The sequence below is a fragment of the Mauremys reevesii genome, linkage group 1 (assembly GCF_016161935.1).
Source record: "Mauremys reevesii isolate NIE-2019 linkage group 1, ASM1616193v1, whole genome shotgun sequence".
NCBI classification, from domain to species: domain Eukaryota; kingdom Metazoa; phylum Chordata; order Testudines; family Geoemydidae; genus Mauremys; species Mauremys reevesii.
The window spans coordinates 21,109,615-21,136,495 of record NC_052623.1 but is presented as its reverse complement, the minus strand read 5'-3'; the positions used below and the strand labels follow the sequence as shown (position 1 = coordinate 21,136,495).

The following is a 26,881-nucleotide window of genomic DNA, read 5'->3' as shown; positions in this document are numbered from 1 at the left end:
CTGTTTCACAACTCAATTTCCTATGGTGCTAAATGGAAAAAAAATTATAATTTGTACCAGGTTTTTATAATATAATTTAAAATAAAAGTAAAGTTAAAATTACAGAAGCATGTTTTAAAGGGAGAACAAGCTAATGTGGGATTACACCTTGGTAGGCTATCCCATAGAAGGTGAGTTTCCACCCTCCAGCCACCCCCTTCTTCCCCCCATTTGTACATTGAGCCTAGTATTAGTAGTGGTTTAACTGATGACAACTACAGTAGTCTTGGGAATGTGATGCTAGGTAGCAAACTTAAAAAAGAAAGCACAGAAAGCCAGGAATATAATACAAATAAAACACATGCTAATATAAAAGAGAAAAGCAAAAGCAGTGGAATGTAGTAAATTCAATGTAATGTGTAAATGTATATAAAGAAAAAGGTATGCTCTGTAACTTTGTCTGGTATCCCCTGGAGCCTGATCAACTCAAATGTAGTTTGATTTTAAGCTAATAAATAAACCTGAGTGATGAGTTTAGAGTCAAGCTGAGAACCGAGTGGATAAGGTCTTAGAAGCCCTCCCAACACTGGCACATGGCAAGCTACATTTTTTGTTTTTAAATTACTGAATACAGAAATACAGCAGTGAATGTTTGTGTGCTGGGGTCCTATTGTATGAAAGTTTGGGCAATTAGGTTAGTAGTCATTTCATCTCATACTTAGTTCTGAATCCGTGTATCTAAAATGCAAGGAAAAATATACAAGCAAAGATTTTATTGAGAACAAAACACTAGATTTAAAATATTATCTGAAGCGTTAACAATATATAATTTACCTCCAGAACACTTGTAAAAATAAGAGATTAAGAAAAATATCTGCTCAGTAAGGCTTAATTCATTCAATACCAAGTATTTTTATAGTACAAAACCAATCTGATCTGTTCCTACTGCAAAATGAGGCCTGCAGCGTAATCAAGGCCAGGAATTTATATTTCAGTGTTTAAAAGGCAGATTTTATTCATCCATAGCTTTATATTTCTGAAATATTGATGAAATTTTGTTTTGCTTTGTGGGCAATTTGACGCATCATCCCTTAAGTAAGCTTGGTGTGAACAGATTTTTGTTTATGTAGGACTGTACTGAGTAGCAATTTCACTTTACCAAAGGGCAGATTTAAAAGCTTACAAGAAAAATAACTGGGCAGCATCAAATCTATAAACAGACCAATATTAGGTCAACACTGATAGTTTGCTGACCTCTAATCTTGAGTCTAGGTTACAGCTCAGAGTTCAGTTTTGCAGGTCTCACTATTTTTTTATTTAAGATTTTAAATGAATTAGTGGTGAGTCATCTCTTTTTGTCAGTCATCTTAAAGATTCTGGAAATCCCTAACAGCAACGTGTCAAATAAAAATAATTTCAAATGTCTCTCTGGCTGTTCCTAAATGCATTATAGTGTGAGCTGGGAGAAAGAGATCAGGAGGTTGCAACATTTGCAGATCTGGACTAAGGCAGACTAAGTATGTTGAAGAGGTGACTTTTTTTCAGTTTTTATATCTTACTAACACAGCAATACTTGGAATTGGCTCTGAAGTAAGCCCACTCCATCTTAAATTGAGAGGAAATTTAGCTGAGATAAGGCTAACAGCCAAGAGACTACAAGGCCATTTGTAACATCTTACATATGCACAGCTATTTAAAACAAAAAAAGGCAAAATGTGCTTATCTGTGGCAGTACTACTTACTCTGAAAATTAACCAGACTGGCCACAGGCAAAATACCTAGTGGTATCCATAAAATATTCACCTTACAGCTTTTTAAAGTCTGGGTGAGGTTACTGTTTGATACTAGAATCTAATAGTGCAAACTCTCCTGACTGCTTTGCGAGAGTCCTGTGCTTCAGTATCTCACTTATGTATAAAACTTATTAACTTGATCCCCTTTCAAACCTGCTAAACATAAATGGAGAAATACAACCAGCCCCTCTACATAAAATTTTAAACAAAATTATGTTTTTGCACAGATGAGAGGGGGCAAAGTGTTTTCTATGTTAATTGTATTATAAAAACATAGAGAGAAAAATGTCCTATGACCATGCAAACAGTACTGTGGAATGCTCACAACCTGTGAGTGGTCTTCACCACAAGCAAAGGTGGCCTCTGACCAGTCTGGTCTGGTGTACAGCAGCAGTACATTTTCTGAGGCAGCAGAGCTGCTCTGCTGGTTATTTTTTGTATGGCAGAGTCCTGCTCCATGTCAAAGAAAAATACTAAAGACTAAACGTGCCCACTGAGAGCCCTTAAAGAGACATCATAGAGTCACAAATGATTCAAGCTCTCTGAATAGTCATCAGAGTTTGTTGTCTGATTGATTGTATTGATTAATTCTCCTATCAGACTCCTCATGCTCATAATACTGACTAGTCTTAGGCAAAGTTAACAATAGAAAATGCGCTGCTGTCAATCAGGACCAAGAATTAATTACTTAGTACTCAGAAAAAGAATGGACAAAAATAATTGAAGTATGGGCCTGATTCTGCAACTTTTACTATCATGCAGGATTGGGCCAATAAACAATAGTGAGGTGGCAGGCAGCAGATTCCTCACAAGAAGAAAAGGTGGGTTAGTACTTATCAGTAAAACATCTTTTTTAAGAGTGTCACCTCTGCGTGTTCACTCTTGTGGGAAACAGTGCCTCTGGTGCTGAGCTTTGTAATTTTTTGTAGTGGGTAGTGTCCTTTGGGGCTACATGCCCCACCCAGCCCCCCTTGCAGAGGCTACATATGCCACAAGTGGGAATATGCAAAGATCATTTCAAGAATGAAATTTTCAGAACCCATCCCCTCTCTTGTGGGTATTATATATTGATGAGTCTGATGTAATTAAACCAGTAGTGGCAGATATCTGAAGAGTTTAGGTAACTTTTGTATCTCTCTCTACAATTGACATTTTATATAGGTTTGAAAGAAAGGTCAATGAATGGCATTTTGGATTAAATTTAAAGGGACAAGTTCATTTTGCAATAGTGTTTTTCTTCATATAAATGGCTTAACTGAGAAATATGTGATAAACACTTTCATTCTTGTTCTCACCATACCAATTTGTTACTGTAATTCAATTCTACTGTAAAGTTTTAAGACTGTATTTCAAAACATAAAATCATCTGGAAAGCCTGTAAGGAAATCAGTGTTCTCAATGCCTGGTATCCAGGTGTCTTCCCTCTATGTACTGTGTTGCTGCAATTCAGTTCTGTTTTTAAGAGTCTTTTTAACACATGTAGTTCTAGAGTTCACCATTTTAAAATATCTCAGAATATCAGAGGAAGGATTTCACCCCACACAATGGCCACAAGTACTGTACCTGATGGGACAAAATACAAAAAGGTAGTTAAGTAAGTACATTTGAGGAACGTACAGTCCAGGTTCTATGTACAGTAAAAGATTTTAAAATATGTTTGTGAGTCTAAAGGACAGTGGAGACTGCTGAAAAAAGCAATTCTTTGTAGAAAGGGACATTCAAATTCAGTGTCTTGCAAAGAATCACAGCAAACATAGTTTCCTGCAAAGAGAAATCTTGCAGAACCTGTAGAAGATCACAGCATTAATGAATTCTTCCCTGTCAGATTTCTTACCCTAAGAATAGATTGTTCAAAACAGACACAGATTGTGTGAAAAAATCTACTTTTAAAAGTCAAACAGAGCATATGTAGTTTAACTGACTTGAAAATACAACAATAATCCAAAAACTTTGAAGTTATGTGCCAATTGATCCAAGTAACAAGGCTTAGGAGCATTCAGCACACTGACTTCATTTACTCTGCCTCCACACACATCCTCATCCAGTTTTCCATACTTGGACTTGCCAGCTTCTTTTCAAAGCTAGTGATGTCACATTGGATCCGTGGGGGAGGCAAGGACTGACATGTAGAAGTAGATTACCTTAACAGGGCTTTTTAAAAATGAGGTACTGTCTTGTGCGATTTTGCTAAGTTGCTTTTTTAATATTCTCATTTTGTACTTAAAAATGACATCTTACCACTACAGGCTAGTTCTAGCCTCCAGTGGGGTTCCATGACAGCTGTGACATCACCAAAGTAGAGCACGTTTAGATTTCCTGGAGTGGAAGCTGCCAAGTCTGGACTTTAATGAGGAGGAGGAAAAGGTACATTTTCACATTAATAACACACTGGGTGTTCTCCTATTCTTGTTATTTTCAGCAGTTAGCCCAATACTTAAGAAAAATCCAGCTTTCTTAGTTTTTGTGTGTGTTGTAATTAAGCAGTACAGAATCTAACTGGATGGATACAAGCTGACCAATTTCTCTCCATTTTCAAATTCTCTCAGGCTATTTTTTCACTTTCACAGCTCACCCTCCCTTTTAGGATCTGCCAGAACCCAGCACATGTGGCTGATCGTTTGCTAGAACCTGTACAGTCCTACAGTATGTTGCACATCTCAAACCACTAGAATTTTAAAACTGAGGCACCAGGACCAAATGGAAGACAGCTATATCAGATTGGAATATCATTCTGGCAGAGCCAAGTAGATAAGGTGTGTCAGTTTAAAACTGACCAGTTAAAATGGATCTGCCTGTATTGCACACCAATTTGGAATTTTGCCATTGTTCCTTTCAAAGCACCCTGCAAGCATACAGACTTTAAATGTATACATTAATGATCACATAGTCAAAGAAAATGATACCTCACTTTTTCTTATAAGAAAGAAAAGAATCCCCCAAAATAATAATAATTCCAACAGCTAAGTTAATATGACAGTAAGGCTGAGATATAAATCTGTCAGACAATTCAAAGTTATGTTCCCTACAGCAAACCTTACTAAATCATATGTATGTCAGATGTGCAAGATAATATCTTTTATTCAACTTCTGTTGATGCAAGAGACAAGCTTTTAAGCTGACACACAGCTCACGCTTGTCTCTTTCACCAACAGAAGTTGGTTCAATGAAAGATACAATCTCATCCACCTAAGTCATATGTACTATTACTATATGGCATGAGATTAAAAACTCTATATATGCAAGAAGGACAAATTATGATTCCTCTGGGAACCATAACTTTGAATGTTCTGACTTGAATCAAGTTCTAACCTTAACATTGCATTAATGTAGCTTATTGGATTCAATTTGAAATGAAAAACTAGTAGATTGTGAAAATAAAGGACAGTGATTTCTTTCCCTGAATCACATGTTGTTACAATATGTTTTTTCAAGTGCAAAAAAGCATAAAGGCACTTACCTAAGGAAGGTGCCATCCAATACACTAGTGAATAATCCCAGAATTTGTCATGGAAACAACTTGCATGTAATGAAAAGGCCAATGCTGGGTTAAATATTGCTCCAGTGAGGTTTCCTCCTGCAATAAGTTTTAAACAAAATTAAACTAAACCATCTCTCTTGACTTGTATTTCTTTGAGCGGAAATATAGAGACACAAATGTTAATCCATGATACTACATTAAATGTGTGTTTTGTTACACTGGAAATAAACAGCACTAGCAGAACTGATTTTAAATACAGTTTAATTCTGATTTGGTTTGTCTGGTCAGGTGAACTGGGCAGAACTGTTTTTTAAAACAAGTTTTAAATAAACATGCTCTAACACAGGCTATAACTCAGCCCCCTTCTGACAACATCTGAGTTTCCAATGTAGATAGTGATAAGCCCTATCTCTGTGACTGTCCTTGGTACTATATAGTATCAGTTCTTCTGTGAGTGCCCCCTGCACAGTCAGTCTCTTGGGATGTGCTGACTTGGTGCAACTAGAACAGTGAAACCTTCTGTAGTAGTTGCATCTCAGCCTCTCTCCTCCTATATGTTTCACCATTGACTGAAGCTTAACATGGTCCAAACTGAACTCCTTACCTTTCCTCTTCCCCTTCATTTTCTGTCACTATTGACAATACTACCATCCACACTGGCTGAAAAGTCTCAATTTCTTAACATTTGGATATTTCATGGTTGTTTTTACAAACCACACAATTTTTTCACACAATTATTTAATTTACCTGCCAAAATAAATGAACTACAAAATGTTCTTGAAATAGATTTTGCATTCTCAGGCTAGGTCTGCACTACGAAATTAGGGTAAATTTACAGAAGTCATTTTTTTTAGAAATCGTTTTTATACAGTCAATTGTGTGTGTCCCCACACAAAATGCTGTAAGTGCATTAAGTCGGCGGACTGCGTCCACAGTACCAAGGCTAGCGTCGACTTCCGGAGCATTGTACTGTGGGTAGCTGTGGCCTGTTAGAAGTGCCTTGCCCCTCCCCTCCCATCCTCAGATCCTATGCCAGCAGTTAGGGAGGTGTGGCTACAGGAAGATCATGGGTGCCATTGCCACCTCAGTTCCTTCCAACTGCCACAACATTAGGCCACCTTAGAGCTGTTTGTCTCTGTAATTAGTGCAATCGTCTAAGAATAAATAAAATATGTTAGTTGCAGTGTTGTAGTAGTTAGTATAATTATACTTAGTAAGAAAATTAAATTAAACATTAAAACAACAGTTAACTTACTGATCATGACAGAGGTCAAAGTGAAGCACGGCTTCAAAAAATGTGCAGTTTCTGGCAGTCTTTCCTTTCTTCCTGCCTAGCAGATCACTATCCCTTGAGAGCACAGATGAATAGCTACCACTGAGAGAACCTTGGAAAATACTCTCAGGGCCAATGATAGCCCGAACAGGAGCACTCTGTATTGTTAATGGTCGTGTCCCAGAGTGAATCTGAGACATGGTCTATGAGCAGGTATAATCGAGATGTGAAAATAGGCATCCTGGAGGTCGAGGGCCAAAAACCAGTCTCCCTGTTCCAGTGCTGGAATGATCATCAATAAGGTGACCATCTTGAATTTTTGAGCCTTGACAAACTTGTTGAGAGCTCTGAGTATGGGTCTCCAACCTCTCGTCCTTTTGGGTATTAGGAAATAACGAGAGTAGAACCCTTGTCTCGTAGATGTCAAGGAGCTGGTTCTATAGCTCCTAACAGGAGGAGGCAATCTAGCTCTTGTCATAGCAAATTCTCGTGAGAAGGATCCCTGAAGAGGGAAGGGGAAGAATGTTGTGGTATGGATAGGGAGGTAAAATGAATGGATTACCTGGTTCGAACAATCTCTAGGACTTATCAAGTTTGTCAAGGCTCAAAAATTCAAGATGGTCACCTTATCAACTATCATTCCAACGTTGGAACAGGAAGACTGGATGTCAAAAAGCTGATGGTGGGTGTCCTTAACTTCCTCTAGTGGTATCAGGAGGGTGTCTGCCACCCTCTTTGGCAGTTCCTGGATGAGATGAAAGTCATCTGCCCAAAGATGTTGGGGGAGGCATGATGGCTTTGTCTGGAGAAGAGGAGGATATGGTCCTTGGTGTCTCTTCCTCCTCAGTGTTGGCTTCCTGTTCTTCTTCGAGTGATTGCTCCTATGCATTCCATGTAGGTGTGCGCGCCGCGCGTGCACGGCTCTCCGGAACATTTTTACCCTAGCAACTCCGGCGGGCCGGCTGGCGCCCCCTGGAGTGGCGCCGCCATGGCGCCCATTATATACCTCAGCCGGCCCGACCGCTCCTCAGTTCCTTCTTCCCGCCCGTGACGGCCAGTTGGAACAGTGGAGTGCTCCCTTACCTCCACAACCCTAGTGTTTCTCCATAGTTCTAGTGTATATAGTGTTAGTAGTTAGTTAAGTTCTTGTTATAGTTGTATATATATATAGTGTATAGAGTTAGTAGTTAGGGAATTAGAGGGCTTACCCCTCTTCTTCCGCCCCGGTGCGGGCTTATGCCCGGAGCACCGGGATTCAAGCCCTGCGCGGCTTGCCAGCGGCCCATGCCGGTCAGCGACCCGCACGACTCCTGCCTCCGCTGCCTCGGAGAGTCGCATAGGCCAGATAAGTGCCCTATTTGTGTGGCCTTTAAGCCTCGTACGAGGAAAGAGCGGGACTCTCGGCTGAAGCACTTGCTGATGGAGTCTGCGCTCCAACCTCCGGCGCCAGCTCCATCGGCGCCGAAGCCTCCCTCGACGAGCAGCGCACCGGCAGCACCGAGCCGCTCCGGTACCGAGCCGGCACCGAAGACCCGGCACCGCTCCCTCTCCCCGGGGAGGAAGCACAAGGTGCCGAAGACGGCCACTGCGAAACAGCAGCGGAAGCCGTTAGCCCAGCCGCCTCCGACGAAAACGGTGCAGGCTGAGGCAGTGCACGCAAAGTGCACCGGGCCGTTGACTCCGGCGCCGCAAGGCCCGTCGAGTCCGGCACCGCCCAGCTCCCCGGTGCCCACCGAGGAGGAGCTGAGGATCCCGTCGACGCCTGAGGCGTTCGCGACGGCGAGGGAGCTAATCGACCTGGCGACGGCTCCGTCCTATCAGCCGCCGGCACCAACGGTGCGGACACTTAAGTCCCTCGGCAAGCCAGCGATGATGCGTCCTCCATCCCCGGGCGACCGAGGCGACCGCGGCTCCAGGATCCGGACTCGATCCCGGTCCCTCTCGCGGAGACGGTCACCGCCGCACCGCTCCCCATCCCGCCGGAGATCAACATCGCGACGCCACTCAGCGTCTCGGCACCGGTCGCAGTCCCGGCACCGCTCTCCATCGCGGGGCCGGTCGTACTCCCGGCGGCGCTCCAGGTCCCGGTCGAGAAGTCACCGGCACCGCAGCAGGTCCGCGTCCAGGCACCGCGGACATCATCGGGACTCGCGCAGCCGTTCAAGGCGCCGCAGATCGCGATCAAGGTCCGGTTCCCGGCACCACCGGTCGAGCTCCCGGCGCCGCCGGTCGAGCTCCCGCCGCCGCAGGTCGAGCTCCCGGCGCCGTCGATCCCCTTCCCGGCACCGGAGATCTAGCTCCCGGCGCCGTCGGTCCAGCTCCCGGCACCGTGCGGAGCGAAGGTCCCGCTCGCCACTTGCCTCCCGAGACGGCCGGCACCGACCTTCGGCACCGGAGGCTCGTCTCACGCCGGCGCTGGATGCCCGCCCAGGCACCGCCACTGCTCCACCCTGGCCTTCAAGGGAACCCTCCGTTGCCTCCCCTCAGGGCAGTGCGGTGGACTTCAGAGCCGGGTCGATTCCACCGGACCATGGACCCCAGTATTGGGGGCATTGGGTACCCTGGGCGCAATATGAGCAGGGGCCTCCCCTGCCACCCAGGCAGCCGGGCTCGGCGCGGTCGGTGCCGGTGGCCACCATCAGTAGACCCCCCCCGTCTCCACCGACACAAGCCGACGCCCACGGCCCACCTTTAGGGCAGGACTCACTGCCACCAGATCGCCAGGCGGTGGAACAACAACAGGAAGAGGTGCTGCCGGGCCACTCCTCGTCCTCCTCTCCCGATGAGGCGGTGGCAGGGGCGTCGCCATCGGCGTCGCCATCGGAGCCCCCGCCTATTGACCTCAGGGCACACCAGGACCTTCTCCGAAGGGTGGCAAAAGCCATTAATTTGCCCATCGAGGAGGTCCAAGAGGTCGATGACCCTATTACGGATGTCGTGGGAGACGAGGCCCCCGTCAGAGTGGCGCTCCCGTTTATCCGCACCATCCAAAAGAACAATGCCACTATCTGGCAGTCACCTTCCTCCGTCACCCCCACGGCGCGCGGCGTGGAAAGAAAATATTCCGTCCCGCCCAAGGGGTACGAATACCTGTATATACACCCCACCCCGGACTCGCTGGTGGTCCAGTCAGTCAATGACCGCGAGCGTCACGGACAACCTGCCGCTGCGCCGAAGTCCAAAGAGGCCCGGCGCATGGACTTATTAGGGCGTAAGATTTATTCGGCGGGAGGTCTCCAACTCCGCATCGCCAACCAGATGGCCCTATTGTCCAGATATGCGTTTAATATCTTGGGGTGCCTCGCAAAATTCAAGGAGCTGACCCCTCAGGACTCCCGCCCCGAATTCTCGGCGCTGCTGGAAGAGGGCAAGTTAACCTCCAGAACCCTGATTAAAGCGGCCGTGGACGCAGCGGACTCAGGGGCTAGAACGGTGGCATCCGGAGTGACGATGCGCCGCATTGCGTGGCTGCAGTCTTCCACCCTCCCACCTGAGGTCCAGTACACCCTCCAGGACCTCCCGTTTGACATGCAGGGACTGTTTTCTGAGAAAACGGACGCCAGAATTCAGACCCTAAAGGACGGGAGGGTTGCAATACGGACGCTGGGCATGCACACGCCGGCCACGCAGAGGCGTTCGTTCCGTCAGCAGCCCTACCGACCCTTCAACCAGGCCAGGACTCGGCCGTTTAACAATCGCCGCACGGCCCCCTTCCGCCGTAGACCGTCGGGGGGACGGCGCAACCAGGCTCAGAGCTCGTCCAAGGCTCCGCAGGCTCAGAAGCCGGCCTTTTGATGGGACGCCCGAGGACGGCCCACCACTCTCCCCCCAGGATCCATCCCTTTTGTTTTCAAGTCGCCTTTCCCGCTTCCTTCCGGCGTGGTCTGCTATAACATCGGACAGCTGGGTCCTCAGCACCGTCCAGCACGGCTACCGCCTACAGTTTATTTCGCCCCCTCCCTCCCACCCACCTTCCCCGTCCCTCTTCAGGGACCCCTCTCACGAGCAGGTCCTCTTACAGGAGGTCCAGTCTCTGTTGAGCGTGGGTGCCATCGAGGAGGTGCCTCCATGCAGGCGGGGCAGGGGATTCTACTCCAGATATTTCCTCATCCCCAAGGCGAAAGGAGGTCTTCGTCCCATCTTAGACCTCCGGGAGCTGAACAAATACCTCTGCAAGCTCAAGTTTCGGATGGTAACCTTGGGGACCATTATCCCTTCCTTGGATCCGGGAGACTGGTTTGCCGCCCTCGACATGAAGGATGCTTACTTTCATGTGGCAATTTACCCCCCCCACAGACGCTACCTGCGCTTCATGGTCAACGAGGCCCACTACCAGTTTGCGGTGTTACCCTTCGGCCTCTCCACTGCCCCGAGGGTATTCACCAAGTGCATGGCGGTCGTGGCCGCAGCTCTCCGTCGTCGCAGAATCCACGTGTACCCATATCTCGACGACTGGCTGATTCGTGGTCGCTCTCAAGAGTTGGTGGCAGCTCAGGTGTCAGAGATACTGCACCTGTTCCGGTCTCTCGGCCTCCTCGTCAACGCCGAGAAGTCCCAATTAGTTCCGGCACAGCGCCTGGAGTTCATAGGAGCGGTCCTCGACTCCAACCTCGCCAGAGCCTGCCTCCCTCGTCCTCGACACGAGACGATGGTCTCGCTCATCCGGGCCCTGCAGGCCTTCCCTTCCACGACGGTACGGTCCTGCCTCCGCCTGCTGGGTCACATGGCGGCGTGCACCTTTGTGACCGCGAACGCGAGGCTGAGGCTTCGTCCGTTCCAGATGTGGCTGTCATCGGTGTACCGCCCCCACCGAGACCCTATAGATATGGTGGTCACGGTCTCGGACCCCACTCTCCAGACGCTCACCTGGTGGCTGCATCCGGAGGTGGTCTGCGCAGGGGTTCCGTTCCGCCCCCCTCGCCCGTCGGTCACCCTGACCACAGACGCTTCGGCGCTCGGATGGGGGGCTCACATGGGAGACCTGCACACCCAGGGTCTCTGGTCGACCCAGGAACTCTCCCTCCACATCAACGTACGGGAGTTGAGAGCGATCCGCTTGGCTTGTCTCGCCTTTCTAGCACACCTCCGGGACCGCTGCGTAGCGGTATACACGGACAACACGGCGGCCATGTTCTATCTGAACAAGCAGGGCGGGGCCCGATCCTCCCCGCTGTGCAAGGAGGCGATGCTCCTATGGGACCTGTGCGTGACCCACTCGATTCGCCTTGAAGCGTTCTTTCTACCAGGAGTGCAGAACACGCTGGCCGACCGTCTGAGCAGGTCCTTCGCCTCCCACGAGTGGTCCCTTCGCCCCGATGTGGCTCACACCATCTTCCGGAGGTGGGGATTTCCCCAAATAGACCTGTTTGCCTCCAGGACCAACAGGAAGTGCCACAGGTTCTGTTCGTACCAGGGTCGGGCTCCGGACTCCATCTCCGATCGTTCCTCATGCCCTGGACGGGTCCTCCTATACGCTGCTCCTCCGGTCCCGCTTGTCCACCGAGTACTACTCAAGCTGCGGAGGGACAAGGCCCGCGTCATACTCGTCGCTCCGGCCTGGCCGAGGCAGCACTGGTATACCCTGCTCCTCGAGCTCTCGACTCGGGATCCCATTCCCCTGCCGTTATGGCCGGACCTCATCTCTCAGGACCTCGGCAGGCTTTGTCACCCGAACCTGCAGTCGCTGCATCTTACAGCCTGGTTCCTGAGTGGTTGACCGACGCAGAGAGGGGTTGTTCGGCGGCGGTGCAGCAAGTTCTGCTTGAAAGCAGGAAACCCTCGACACGCTCTACCTACCTCGCGAAGTGGAAACGCTTTGCGCTTTGGTGCGATCAGCGAGGTCTTAACCCCTTCTCGACCCCTATCCAGACGGTCCTCGATTACCTCTGGTACCTGAAAGGCCAAGGTCTTGCGATCTCGTCCCTGAAGGTGCACCTGGCGGCACTGTCGGCCTTTCGGCCCGCTATAGATGGTCGCTCCGTCTTTTCCAACCCAATGGTTGCCCGCTTCCTCAAGGGGTTAGACCGTCTCTACCCTCAGGTGCGTCCGCCTGCTCCGACTTGGGATCTGAACCTGGTTCTCACCCAGCTGATGCGCCCACCCTTCGAGCCCCTGGCCACGTGCTCTCTGCTCCATCTCACCTGGAAGACGGCCTTCCTCGTGGCAATCACATCCGCCAGACGAGTCTCCGAACTCCGCGCCCTGACAGCAGGTCCCCCATATACCGTCTTCCACGGGGACAAAGTGCAGCTTCGACCACATCCGGCCTTCCTCCCCAAGGTGGTGTCGGCCTTCCATCTTAATCAGGAGATCTTCCTCCCGGTTTTCTTTCCAAAGCCGCACGCCTCACCTCGTGAACAGCAGCTCCACACCCTGGACGTCCGTAGGGCCCTCGCCTTTTACATCGACCGGACAAAGTCCTTCCGGCGTTCCTCCCAGCTCTTTGTGGCAATTGCTGAGCGCATGAAAGGCGAGCCGGTTTCCTCACAACGGATTTCATCCTGGGTGACGTCCTGCATACGAGCGTGCTACGAGCTTGCTCGCGTCCCCCCGTGCCGCCTCACCGCGCACTCGACGAGGGCGCACGCCTCGTCAGCCGCCTTCCTGGCCCATGTTCCCATCCAGGACATTTGTAGAGCAGCCACCTGGTCTTCAGTCCACACCTTCGCTTCCCACTATGCGTTGGTACAGCAGTCTCGAGACGACGCAGCCTTCGGCTCTGCGGTGCTACACTCTGCCACGTCTCATTCCGACCCCACCGCCTAGGTAAGGCTTGGGAATCACCTACATGGAATGCATAGGAGCAATCACTCGAAGAAGAAAAGACGGTTACTCACCTGTAGTAACTGGTGTTCTTCGAGATGTGTTGCTCCTATCCATTCCAGACCCGCCCTCCTTCCCCACTGTCGGAATAGCCGGCAAGAAGGAACTGAGGAGCGGTCGGGCCGGCTGAGGTATATAATGGGCGCCATGGCGGCGCCACTCCAGGGGGCGCCAGCCGGCCCGCCGGAGTTGCTAGGGTAAAAATGTTCCGGAGAGCCGTGCACGCGCGGCGCGCACACCTACATGGAATGGATAGGAGCAACACATCTCGAAGAACACCAGTTACTACAGGTGAGTAACCGTCTTTTCCTCTATGTCTTGAGGTGGTTCCAAAGCCCTGGATGCTGCGGCTGAGAGGGCATACCTAGAGGATTCTCAGGCAAAGCTTGAAGCTTGAGAGAGTCTCAGTATGGCCACTGGGGTGGCATACAGCCTGGCAGTGACGCCTATGAGTGGCTATACCAAGATGTTGGCGATGGGGTCATCTGTGGGTATTGGGCTCACTGTCTGAACCCTCTCTAGAGAGCAGAGGGACATGGCATGGCAGCGGGGATACTTCCCGTGCTTGGTAGAGGCTCAGTGTAAAGGTCTCAGTACCAAGGAGTGGGGACTCAGGTGCATCCAGCATGTGGAGGTCACTGGAATGGTGGGATTCTGCCAGTACTGATCATCCTGGCATCAATGGTGGTGCCAGGTGAGCTGGCGCTGGCAGCTCAGAAATGGACTCACATATAAAGAGCATCTTTTTAGAGTGCTTACTCTTGTCCTTTGGTACCCATGACCTGGTGCCTGTGCCCATCAGGTCCGTGGGCCTGTCAGCAATACCAGTTGCCATCGGTCTTCGTGAGGCATAGGTTCCAGACTGAGATGATCTGAGTGCTGAAGATACTGAGCAAGATGGTGATCGCTTACAGCTATTTTTGGGCTCAGTAAGGGGACTTCTTCCTCTCTCTTAGATGATTTGTGAGAGGGGTCCAGAGCTTGTTTCTTCAGTCCACATCCCTAAGATACTAACAAATTTATTTGAACATAAGCTTTCGTGGGCTACAGCCCACTTCATCGGATACATAGACTGGAACATATAGCAAGAAGATTTTTATACATACAGAGAACATGAAAAGGTTTGTGACTTTGTCCTCACCCACAACTATTTCGGCCCCTGCTATGACTCATTGAAATATGCAAGGGCATGTGACTAGATCATGTGATACTGGACTCCATCTTGTGCCTGTGCTTTTCCCACAAATTTTGCTGGGGAGTGGGGAATTTGCTTGGAACAATGAAGTTCCCTCCACATGAAAGAAGCTATAAAATGGGGAAGTGATATCACTTGGCCTCACTCCCCCCACAACTCAACACCTGGAAACACCTGAGGAACAAAGACTGAACAGGGGAAGGTGGTCCTAGGAGGGAAAGAGGAAAGATTGGTTAACTGTTTGTACCATCAGAGTGAGACACTGCTTGATTAAAATCCTGTCTAGTTTATAGAACAGATTGTGGTTTTGTTTTGCATGTTAGGTAATCTACTTTGATCTGAATGCTATTACTTATAATCATTTAAAAACTATCTGTAGTTAATAACTCTGTTTTATATTTTTTACCTGTAACAGTGTGTTGTTTGAAGTGAAAGGGAAATTTGCTCAGGAACAGGGGCTGGTGCTTTGTCTTCTCCACATTGAGGGAGGGGCAGATTGGGTAATAACTTGCACTGGTCAGGCTTCTGACCAGGGAAAGACAGTACAGCTCTGGGGTCCTAGGATGGGGGAAACTGGCCGGAGCCCCTCTGTTGTTAGTTCATGAGTGGCTAGGAGAAGCATTCTTGTAACTGTAGCTGGGTGTGTCCCTGCTTATGTATGCCTATGTAAGTGCAAGACTTAGAGGATTGCAGCTTGTCACAGCCTCACAGTATGAGAGGGGGCCCAGACTGGTATGCTAGAGGACTCAGCGGTACCCCAGTTCCAGGCTGCACCCTGGGGAAGTCCGTGACAAGCGTTTATAGGGACACTACTCAAAGAAGAATCAATGTATTAGCTTACCCTTATTTTTTCCAAAACCTAATATAGATAAGGAAGATGCTAGATTACATTCCTTGAGATGAAAAAAGAATACTCTCATATTACCTGGATATAACTAAAGACTTCAGATCTTCTCCCAGGTTGTTTATCTCCTTATACCGGTTTTTCAAAGGGTAGGCCATTTCAGCTCAATCATTATCTGGATGGGTCAGACTCTGTATTGAGGAATGTTTTAGGAAAGCTTTGCTTTCCTCTCCAGGTCCTGTTAGAGCTCATAGTACTAGAGGAATGGCTATGTCTACAACATTTTTCAAGCACATTTCCATTGTTGAAATTTGCAAGACCTCTATGTGGAGAACAATCCATGCTTTTACCAGTCACTGATGCACTAGATTTAGAATCCAGGTCTAATGCTCATTTTGGCAGGTCAGTATTTCAATCATTGTTCAATTAGGACTTGTCCCTCCTTTACTGAGGTACAGTAACTCCTCACTTAACGTCGTTCTGGTTAACATTGTTATGTTGCTGATCAATTAGAGAACATGCCCGTTTAAAGTTGCACAATGCTCCCTTATAATGTTGTTTGGCAGCTGCCTGCTTTATCCATTGCTTGCAGAAAGAGCAGCCCGTTGGAGCTAGCTGGTGGGGGCTTGGAACGAGGTGGACCAGCAGTGCCCCTAATTTCCCTGTGCGGCAGCCGCCCAGCAGGCTATCAATTGCCAGGCAGTTCAGCTGTCCCTCCTTCCACTGCGGTGTGCTACTCCTGCCCTCTGCCTTGGAGCTGCTTCCAGGAGCCTCCTGCTTGCTGTGCAGTGACAGGTGGGAAAAGAGAGGTGTTAATGTCAGGGTGTCCTCCTCCCCACCCCCACTCCTTTACCCCATCTCCACAGAGCCGTGGGGGGGAGAGGGAGGAGACATGACAGGGCTCAGGACAGAGGGAGCTTGCTGGCAGCAGCTGCTGTCTCAACTTGCTGATCTACTTAAAAAGGCAGTGTACTTAAGAGTGGGGTCAATGTACTTAAAGGGGCAATGCACGTCTCTCTCGCACACACGCGGTGTATGTCTCTGTCTCTCCCTCACACACATTCAGTATATTTGTTTCTCTCTCTCACTCTCATTCTCTCTCTCACACACACAGACACACATGGTGTGTGTCTCTCTCTGCCGTGCTGTGTCTCCTCCCTCCATTCCTGTTGCCTTGTAGAGTAAGGCTACATTAACAACATATTAACCCTTGAGTGCTCAGCTGAGTGCTAGATCATCATTTAGCAGTAAGGCACTCCTTGGGAAATATCCCGACCTCTGCCACCCTCTGACTTCACCACCTCAACCAAGCTTCACAATCATCATTGCTGTGTACAGTATTAAATTGTTTGTTTAAAACTTATAGTGTGTTCCCTAGAACCTAACCCCCACATTTACATTAATTCTTTTGGGGAAATTGGATTCACTTAACATTGTTTCACTTAAAGTAGTGTTTTTCAGGAACATAACTACAATGTTAAGCAAGGAGTTACTGTACTGCTTTCCAAACTTTCCCAAGGGTGGAAATATGCAAAGGGCACTCTAAGAAGAAAAGTAGGTTGGTTATTTGTAACTGGAGTTCTTTGATATACACTCTGCATATTTCCACTCCCTGTCTGCCTTCCCTGCTTCTGTGGAGTCCTAACTGTATCATTACTTGGTATTCTGCTCCAGCGCGCACTTTCAGTCAGGAGGAGAAAGGAGAAGACCAAAGTGCTCCTAAGATGCACTGCTACTGGAAGGTTCCATTACTGTAGCTACACTGCATCAGCACATCCCAGGAGTGTGAAATGCAGCATGCATACTGAAGAACTTCAGTTACAAGTAACCTTCATTTCTAATTGCTGTTCAATGGAGGTAATTTATTAAAAGACTAATTTTATTCTATTTTTTTTCCATTTACTTAATAATTTATGATGAAACCTTTTGCCTTAGCAAGTAGGTGTTACTTTACAAAAGTTAATAAACGTAATTGCATACATAACCTACAGTGAGGTAAATTAAAAAAAAAAACCTTACTACTGCTGTTACTGTCCAACCCCCAAACAATAAACCCGAAGCTGAAGCATATAAATGTACTTTGCATCTTTCCCTGTAGACTACCCTAAAAACCTTGGCCAAATGCCCAAAGAGAGCAAATTCCAAAGGTTACAGACTATAGATTGAGAGATTCTGACCTCTGTACCATGGGAATTCAGTGTAATAAGCCATCACTTTAAGCTTCTATGAAATCTGAAACACAATGCCCGGACTGCACATGACACCCCACACCAAATGATAATAGAACACGAAAACAGGGATCACAATTTTAATGTTAGGCTAACAATAACTTTTTAATGGAATTTTTAACATTCATAGAATCACAGAATCATAGGGCTGGAAGGGACCTTGAGAAGTCATCAAGTCCAGCCCCCTGTACTGTGGCAGGATCAAGTAAACCTAGACCATCCCTGAAAGGTGTTTGCCCCATTTGTTTTTAAAAGCTTCCAATGATGGGGGCTCCACAACATCCCTTGGAAGCCTATTCCAGAGTTTAACTACCATTATAGTTAGAAAACTTTTCCTAATATCTAACCTAAATCTCCCTTTCTGCAAATTAAGCCCATTACTTCTTGTCTTACTTTCAGTGGACATGGAGAACAATTGATCACCATCCCATTTATAACAGCCCTTAATATACTGGAAGACTTATCAGGTCACCCCTCAGTCGTCTTTTCTCAAGACTAAACATGCCCAGTTTTTTTAACCTTTCCTCGTGGGTCAGGTTTTCTAAACCTTTTATCGTTTTTGTTGCTCACCTCTGGACTCTTTCCAGTTTGTCCACAGCCTTCCTAAATTGTGGTGCCCAGAACTGGACACAGTACTCCAGCTGGGGCCTCACCAGTGTCAAGTAAAGCATGGCAATTACCTCCTGTGTCTTACATACAACACTCCTGTTAATACACCTCAGAATCATATTAGTCTTGTTCACAGCTGCATCACACTGATGACTCATACTCAGTTTGTGGTCTGCTCTAACCTCCAGATCCTTTTCAGCAATTTTACTACTTAGATAGTTATTCCCCATTTTGTTGTTATGCCTTCGATTTTTTCTTCCTAAGTGAAGTACTTTGCACTTGTCTTCACTGAATTTCATCTGGCTGAATTCAGACCAATTCTCCAATTTGTCAAGGTCATTTTTAATTTTAAGCCTGTCTTTCAAAGTGCTTGCAACCCCTCCCAGCGTGGTGTCATCTGCAAATTTTATAAGCATATTCTCTACTCCATTATCCAAGTCATTAATGAAAATGTTAAATAGTACTGGACCCAGGACTGACCGCTGCAGGACCGCACTAGAAATGCCCTCCCAGTTTGACAACAAGCCATTGATAACTACTCTTTGAGTATGATCTTTCAATCAGTTGTGCACCCACCTTATAGTAAATTCATCTAGATCACATTTACCTAGTTTGCTTATGAGAATGTCAGGTTTCAAAAGTCTTACTAAAATCAAGGTATATCACGTCTACTGCTTCCCCCCTTATGCATTGGGTCAGTAATCCTATCAAAGAAGGAAATTAAGTTGCTTTGGCATGTTTTGTTCTTGACGAAACCATGCTGACTATTCCTTATAACCTTATTATCCTCCAGGTGCTTACAAATTGATTGTTTAATAATTTGCTCCAGTATCTTTCCAGGTACATTATCTTGTAGTAAGTAATTGCTAGGCAATAATGGGCAGGGGGGAGGGAAATATCAAATTTGCCTTATGCATTACTTTTTTCACTTTTTTTTTTTCACTTTTTTTTTTTTAAACACTTAGGCTAAACATAGGGATGATCTTGAGAGATGCCAGGCACTGTCACTTCCTATTGACTTCAAATGGAAATGAAGATGCTCAGCATTTCTCAAATTAAGTACATTATGGAGGCTAAATTCATCATTAGTGTAACACCACTTGCATCAGTGGCGTTATACTGGGGATAATTTGCTTTTTTGTTTTTAACTTTTGATATGTATTCTGGTGGTGGCTATTTTGCTGAAGAATGGTATCTGCAAACCAGAATTTTCATGCTGCTAAACTGCCTGTGTTTGATCATGTGTGAGAGGGTTGTTTTTGCAGATTTTACCCAGGGTTAAGTTTTTTAAAGCTTGCTTCTAATTTTCGTTGGATGACTAAATCAGCATGAACAAAGAACCCTTACTTTGTATGAATGTTACACTGACTGCAGTGATTCCTGCTTTTTGTCCCAGCTGGTAGTTACCTCCTTCTGATATCCCATTCTGATTAACCGACTGGTATCACAACGTGAAATTTAAATAAGAGAAGCTCCAAGATAATGCAGCGCTGATGGGCTCAAAAAGGAATATTATGCTGTGCTATTATTGACATGTTATGAAATAATGTAAAAAAAATATAAAAATGAAAATAAATTCCTAAATGAAATTTCAAAAGTCCAAAATGAACATTTCTTATTTTGAAATATATCTATTTCCTAGAGACGTTCATTGAAATCAATACTTTTTTAAAAAGCCTTGACTTAAAAAAAAAAAAGGCATTTTTCATTGCTTATGCAATTTCTTCTGCACTACCTCCACAGGGATTTCTGACATATCTGCCATGTGACACAGAAGTTCCTGAAACATATTGAAATCATCAGTTTGAACAGAAAGAGCACTATTGCCTTGTCTGGTGAAGAAGAGGAGGGTACTTCTCCGATTGCAGGTGTTCTTCCTCCTCACTTTCTTTTTCTTCTGATCATGCCATGCCAGTTGTCCCTCTTGGGAAGCTCTATGAAGTTTCATAGGAGAGGAAAAAAGGCTGTAGAGGTAGGTTTCCTCACCTGCTGCATACCTCAAGGGGCCCATTGGGGCCAACATAGGACACTATAGGCATAAGAGACAGGGAGCCACAGGGGTGGATATAAAGGCACATGTTCTTCCTTAGATCCCATAGATCTATGCCTCTAGTGACAGGAAATACATCCCTACTGTAATCAGAAGGAGAGGCAGAAAAAGAGTATTCCTCCTCTACTAGTGGGGCCACACTAACCAGGATCCTATAGTGAGCCTGTCTCTCCCACCACCAGAGCTGAAAGACTCGGGTAAGAAAATAAAGAGTGTTGGCACTCATCTAAAATTGAATTTCAGCTCCTATTAAATCCTGCTAGAAGTGAAGGGATGGTTCAGAAAATGGACTGAATAAAGAAAAAGAGTTAAATCTCTTAACTTAAAGATGGCTTGAGAGTTTCCTGCCACTAAAACAAAGACAATATAACCATAAAGTTGAAGAGTTACAATACCTCTACAAGCAAACAAACAAACAGCAACAAAACAGCTAATCCGGCCACCAGAGACAGCAACTGTTGATAGTGTGTGTGGAGAGGCGCACAATTTAAAGGTTCTGGTGGTATGCAGCAGGGTTCAGGGCAGGGCATATAAACCCTAGCAGAAATCAGGGGGGATGGGGATGTGACCCCCCCCCACACACACACACACATCACAGCATCAAGAAGCAACCTTCCAATCCATCACTGCTTCTGCAACACGATGACATCACATAATTTGTGAGATGGAGTTTGCAAAATTACTACCAAGAGTTTAGATTTTAATTGTTCATGTAATAATTTTAAGATTTAATAATTGTCCTAGGGTATTAAAATGCTAACAGCTTCTCGGGCTACACATCAGATTTAGACTGTACTCCCAGAAAGGAGATATGCTAACCTGGGCAAACAGAAAGAGAGGGATTTAATTTAAATGTAAGATTCTTAATATTCATTAATTTGACTATCTGAAAACTGTTCCTTGAATGGTTTCTTTTAAGTTACCAATTTAAATACTTCCTTCTGTTTAACAGGACTTAGTTTATAAACTGTTCAGTTTACTCAGGATAAATCAAATGGATTCACCAATCTTTAAACAATATTCCTTTGCTCATCTATATACTATAATATATTTGCTACTAATTTTGGGAGTAAAACAATTTGGTTCTCTTACCTAGAGGTATATCCCCACCAAAAGAGGACCCACTCTTAATGTGTAATCTCTGCTGAAAGCTCTCCAGAGTACCATACAGAAAAGATTGTACCTGAAATAGCTATTGTTTACTATTACTTCTATTCTGTTTTGTCTTATTTTTCTTTTCCTTTTTTTTAAATAATAGTTGTATTAATAAAAGTGATTATTCTGCTTGACTTACATCATTGTGCCCCCCAAAGCAAAGACCCCTTGTCACTAAAATAATGGGGGTAACATCCCTGAACTGGCATTTAAGACAATTTTTAAGATCTGTCCTGTCATTTTTTGTTACTCTAGACTATACTTTTTTAGTAATTTTGGTGAATTACTTGGTGCTAAACACCTTAAAACATCCCTTTCTGCTTCCACAATGGTTTTGAGTGATAATTAATGCTACGTTTTAGTCACGGGTAATTTTAGTAAAAGTCATGGACAGGTCACAGGCAGTAAACAAAAATTCATGGCCTGCGACCTGTCCATGACTAGTACTATATACCCCTGACTAAATATTGGGTGGGTGGGGGTGTCAGCTCAGAGGTGCTGCGGGTGCTTGGGGTAGGTGGCAGTGGGGGTGCCATTGGTGCTGGGCGGCAGGGTTGGCAGGGCTGGCAGACTCCCTACCTGACTCCATGTCTCCCCGGAAGCAGCAATATCCCTCAGCTCCTAGGCAGAGGCATGGCCAGGCAGCTCTACGTGCTGCCTCTGCCCCAAGCGCCAGCTCCACAGCTCCCATTGTCCGGGAGCCCCACCCCAGGTAAGTGCCGCCCAGAGCCCTCAACCCCTCCCGCACTCAAACCCACAGCCCTGAGCCCCCTCCCACACCCAAACTCCTGCTGCTGCTTGGGGTGCAGTGGCGCCCGGGCCAGCTGCACCGGCTGCTGCAGAAGTCACGGAGGTCCTGAAAAGTCACGGAATCTGTGACTTCCGTGACCTCCATGACAAATTGGCAGCCTTAGTGATAATGCTTCCCGACTGGTGGTGGTGACGGAGGCCACGTTTACGCTACAAAATTATGTCAACCTAAATTCCATTGGCATACAGCCGCTGCAGTTAGTACATCGCTTGTGCGAGTGCATTCTTGGCTCCTTTTGTTGGCAGTGCACATACTCACCAGGAATGCTTGTATCAATGCAGAGTGCAGTGCACCGGGGTAGGTATCCCACTGTGCAACTCACCACCACCCAGCACAGTCTTTTTGGAGTTTTTGCAATACCTCATGAGGCCAAAACAAGTAATGTAGGGGTAACTGGGAACATCAAGTCAACTTCCATAAAGAAGTGTTCTCCATCCCATAATTTTCATGCCTTTTCAAAATCCCACAAATGTGCATCCCTCCTTGCTGTCCACCATCTCTGACAGAAGAATGGAGCCCGCACAGCACTGAACTATTGTCACGAGCATTACAAACACAGGGTGCATGATCTTGCAGTATTTGCAGAGCCGCAAGGAAAGCTATGATGATGATTCCTTGGAGATGAAAAAAAAACAATTCAAGGTTGTGGGTAGTGTGCTTGGAGCAGCTGGAGATGATGCAGCGATGGTTCTGGGATTGAGAAACAAGCTCTGACTGGTTTACTCACATTGTAATGCAGGTCTGGGATGACAAGCAGTGGCTGCAGAACTTTTGGATGAGCAAGGCCACATTCCTGTGTCTGTGTGCCAAACTTGCCCCAGCCCTCCAGCGCAGGGACACCAAAATGAGAGCAACTCTGACAGTTTGAGAAGTGAGTGGCGGGCATTGCAAGTTTCCACAGCGCAGTCAATTGCTACTGTTCAGTTGGGAATCAATTTGGAGTTGGGAAAACCACCACAGGGACCACTATCATGCACATTTTCAGGGCCATTAATCGACTCCTGCTATGCTAATCGACTCTCAGCAATGTGCAGAATATAATGGATGGATTTCCAGCAATGAGGTTCCTGAACAGTGGTGGGGTGACAGATGGCATGCATATCCTTATTCTGGCACCAGACCACCTACCCCACAGAAAGGACTACTTTTCTATGGTTATGCAAGCTCTGGTGGATCACTGGGAACTCTTTACTGACATCGGTGTGGGCTGGTCTGAGAAGGTGCATGACGCTTGCATCTTTAAGAACACAGGACTGTTCAGGAAGCTGCAAGCATGAACTTTCTTTCCTGCCCGGCAGATTACCATTGGGAATTTTGAAATGCCTATCGTGATCCTGGCCTATCCCTTGTTCCCCTGGCTCAAGAAGCCATACACTAGCCACCTTGACAGCTCCAAGGAGCATTCAACTACAAGCTCAGCAGGAGCAGAATGACAGTTGAATGTGCCTTTGGTTGTCTGAAGGGTCGCTGGTATTGTTTACCACTCTGTACACTCATTTCTCTGAACCATCTGAGACTGAGACCACCCAACTTATTTCACATAAACTATCAGATGGTAACAATTTACTGTCACATCTGAACTGAGCTAAACTAAACTCGCCATGCAGAGTCCACAGGCACTACATCCCCTTATTGGGGTTAATAGGTTATCATGGTAATTATATGGAAAGTCATGGAGGATAAAGGGTAAAAAAAGTTACAAATTGATAGTAAAGGGGAAGGCCAAAAGTCACAGATGCACTATTTTAATTTTAAAATACTTTTTTTTTATAATAAAATTATGTAAAACTATTTATATCTGCTATCTCAGTACTTCCAGTTCGGTTCTGTAGTAGCACCAGAGCAGTAAGGCAGACAGAATAGACCTGCTGCTGCCATTTCTTCATCACTTTTCTGCTTCAGCCACTGCAGACACTTCAAAAACCACAAAGTAAATTCTGTGACGTCTTAAAAAACCCAAAACCAGAGAGATCATAGAATCTGTTATACTCACCCATCTTCCTCAAAATGGCACACCACAAACTCAAAACAAAATAGCAAATGTATGCATTTTTAATGTCATTATAAATCAAACAAAATAAAATAGTTGCTAGAGATCCCATTACCTAAGGCCTCATCTAAACTAGCCTGTTTTCTGATTTTAAAAAATTCCAACTGTTGCAAATACTAATGCACCTCATAAATTATTACAATGGTGGGAGTGCTAACGAAGACAAAATAACGACAGCCCATCAGCATTTTTCCTTGTATTGTGTAAACATACTTTTAAATGGTGGTGGGTGCTTGAAGCTTTGTCTATTCTAGTGGTCCCACCATTGATACCAATGGTGAAGTTGCACCAATGGGAAATTTTTCAGGGAAAAAACCAAAAACCTAGCAGAGATATGTTAGATGCCCCGCGCTCCACTGCCCACATACCTGAGCTCTCAGCGAAACTGGTTTAACTGTTTGTTATTGCGTGCCAAAATTCCCAAGTGTCAAAAATTACCATTTTTTTTTAAATATGGCAATCAAGGAGTCTTAGACTTGCATGACAAAAATGCAGCCTTACCCATTGACAATCCTCTGAGCTATCGTTTTCCTATGAAGGCTTATTTGAGCATTGCCTACAATATAGCTTGGCAATATAAAATGAAGTTCATATTAATTTCTATAACTTTAAAACATGGCTATCTTTTCTAGCTTAGTTATTCAGTGAGCTGGGGTGGTTTGATTTTGTAACTCCCATATGCACAGCTGAATGCTGCACATACATTGCCTATTTAAAGTGATGGCAGTGTATTATTTCCTTATCTTCCAATATCTGCTGACAACAAACCAACATCACTGCTGATCATGAGGAAAAACAATACTTTTTCTGTTTAGTATTTAATCAAAATGTTTAATGTTTCACTGTGAAGTTTTTATATCACCAAGCATAGTATCTACTTTGGCTAAGACAAACAGCTCTGACATCTTAGTGTTTGATGTTCCAGAGCCAAAGTATTTGTAATGAATATTTCAGGATTATACCAGTATTTAATAAGAAACATTGAATTAGACACTGAGGGTGAAATCCTGTCTTAAAATGTGTAATTCTAGGAATGAAAACTGCAGCTTGTGGTAAAGACGGAAGGAAATGTGCTACTGGGAAAACATTGCCATTCTGTCAAAAAGCATGTATGCTAGCTGTCTTCTGGTTTCCATCATCAAGCCAGTAGTCTATGCCACTTCATGTGTTAAGTAGAGATCCTATCCTGATGTTGGGAAGCATATGACCTGCATATACTCGCCTCTTCCCTACCTTCCTGTGCCATCATAATAATACAAGGCAGGCCCTTAAATATTAGATGGCCATCTCTGCAGACATAGAACTCTTGTAAATATATTACTAGAATGAAGGATGCTATTTTGTAGATTATACAACACGTTTAGGCTGCTCATTAGGAACAATGGACGATTCAGATTGGCCAGAACAGGTCAGGCATGAAAATGAGACTTTTCCCCCTGCACTTTTATATTTAGAAAAGGAAGAAAAGAGGAGGAGCTGGAAGAGATATGTAAAAAGAGATACACAGAAAAAGAGTTATGAAACTTTCCAACATACAAAAGCTTTTCTAAAAACATTAAACAGGGTTCTTAGCTTATCATGCAAAAAGTACAGAAATTTTTTTACTTGCAGGGTTTTAATTTCATTCTTGTCTGTAAGGGCAGCAGGTTTAAAACAAACAAAAGGAAGTATTTTTTCCACACATCACATAGTCAACCTGTAGAACTCTTTGCCAGAGGATGTTGTGAAGACCACGACTAGAACTAGGTAAGTTCATGGAGGATGGTTCCATCAATGGCTATTAGCCAAGATGGGCAGGGATGGTGTCCCTAGCCTCTGGTTGCCAGAAGCTGAGAATGGGCAACAGAGGATGGATCACTTGATGATTACCTGTTCTGTTCATTCCCTCTGGGGCACCTGGCATTGGCCACTGTTGGAAGACAGGATACTGAGCTAGATGGACCTTTCGTCTGACCCTGTATGGCCATTCTTATACTATGTTCTATCCTACAAACTTTTTCAAAGGAAGAACTCAACAATTTTAGGGGTAGGAGCTATTGTGCAGGAATACAGCTCCCATTCCTCCACTAAAAGCTAAGAGAAATTATTCTTGGGGGACCACTGCTCCCCCAAAAGGTCCTCCCTTCCTTTGAAGTGGGGACTCACAAGCCAAAGGAACTTGAAGTGGCAGCAGCAGTAGGAGAAAGTGCCTTGCAGCCCCTAATGGGAAGAGGCAGGAAAAATAAATACATAGATTTAACATAAAATTTCTCTTTAAATGTCTTGATTTTCTAAATTGTATGACTGCATCATATATTACAAAATTTTCCTGGGAAAGTACCCCAGCTCCCACTTCTTATTTGTTTTTACATTAAAACTGATTGTCCGTCATGGTCAAAATGGAAGTGTGGAAAAGCAGAGATGTGTAGCTGGGTAGAGGCACACACATACTTTTACACTTTTGTTTTGCTGACCAAAGGTCTGCTTTTGGACATTTTTCCTGTCATCCTTACAGTATTCTCTTTTCCTTGCAGTGACTCATCCCCACAACATGATGCCGCACTACATTACTTCACAGTGTCCAGACCTGTAATGGTATCCACCAAAACTGGTGA

At 45.7% G+C, this 26,881-nt stretch overlaps 1 protein-coding gene and 1 long non-coding RNA gene across 2 annotated transcripts in view; one reads left to right on the top strand and one right to left on the bottom strand.

The window, feature by feature from the left end:
* Positions 1 to 3,096: 3,096 nt before the first annotated feature.
* Positions 3,097 to 26,881, bottom strand: part of AQP11 (aquaporin 11) — a 29,347-nt gene continuing 5,562 nt past the window's right edge. Inside the window, exons 2-3 of the mRNA XM_039544974.1 lie at positions 5,230 to 5,346; positions 3,097 to 3,335 (exon numbers count right to left, since the gene is read on the bottom strand). Of these exons, the coding sequence (XP_039400908.1) occupies positions 3,283 to 3,335; positions 5,230 to 5,346 (170 nt within the window). The 3' untranslated portion in view covers positions 3,097 to 3,282. The remainder of the gene's footprint in view (positions 3,336 to 5,229; positions 5,347 to 26,881) is intronic.
* LOC120408269 lies at positions 3,959 to 26,881 on the top strand. Its single transcript, XR_005600577.1, has 4 exons — positions 3,959 to 4,136; positions 17,059 to 17,241; positions 19,965 to 20,089; positions 26,801 to 26,881. It is a non-coding gene; the product is annotated as an uncharacterized LOC120408269 (long non-coding RNA).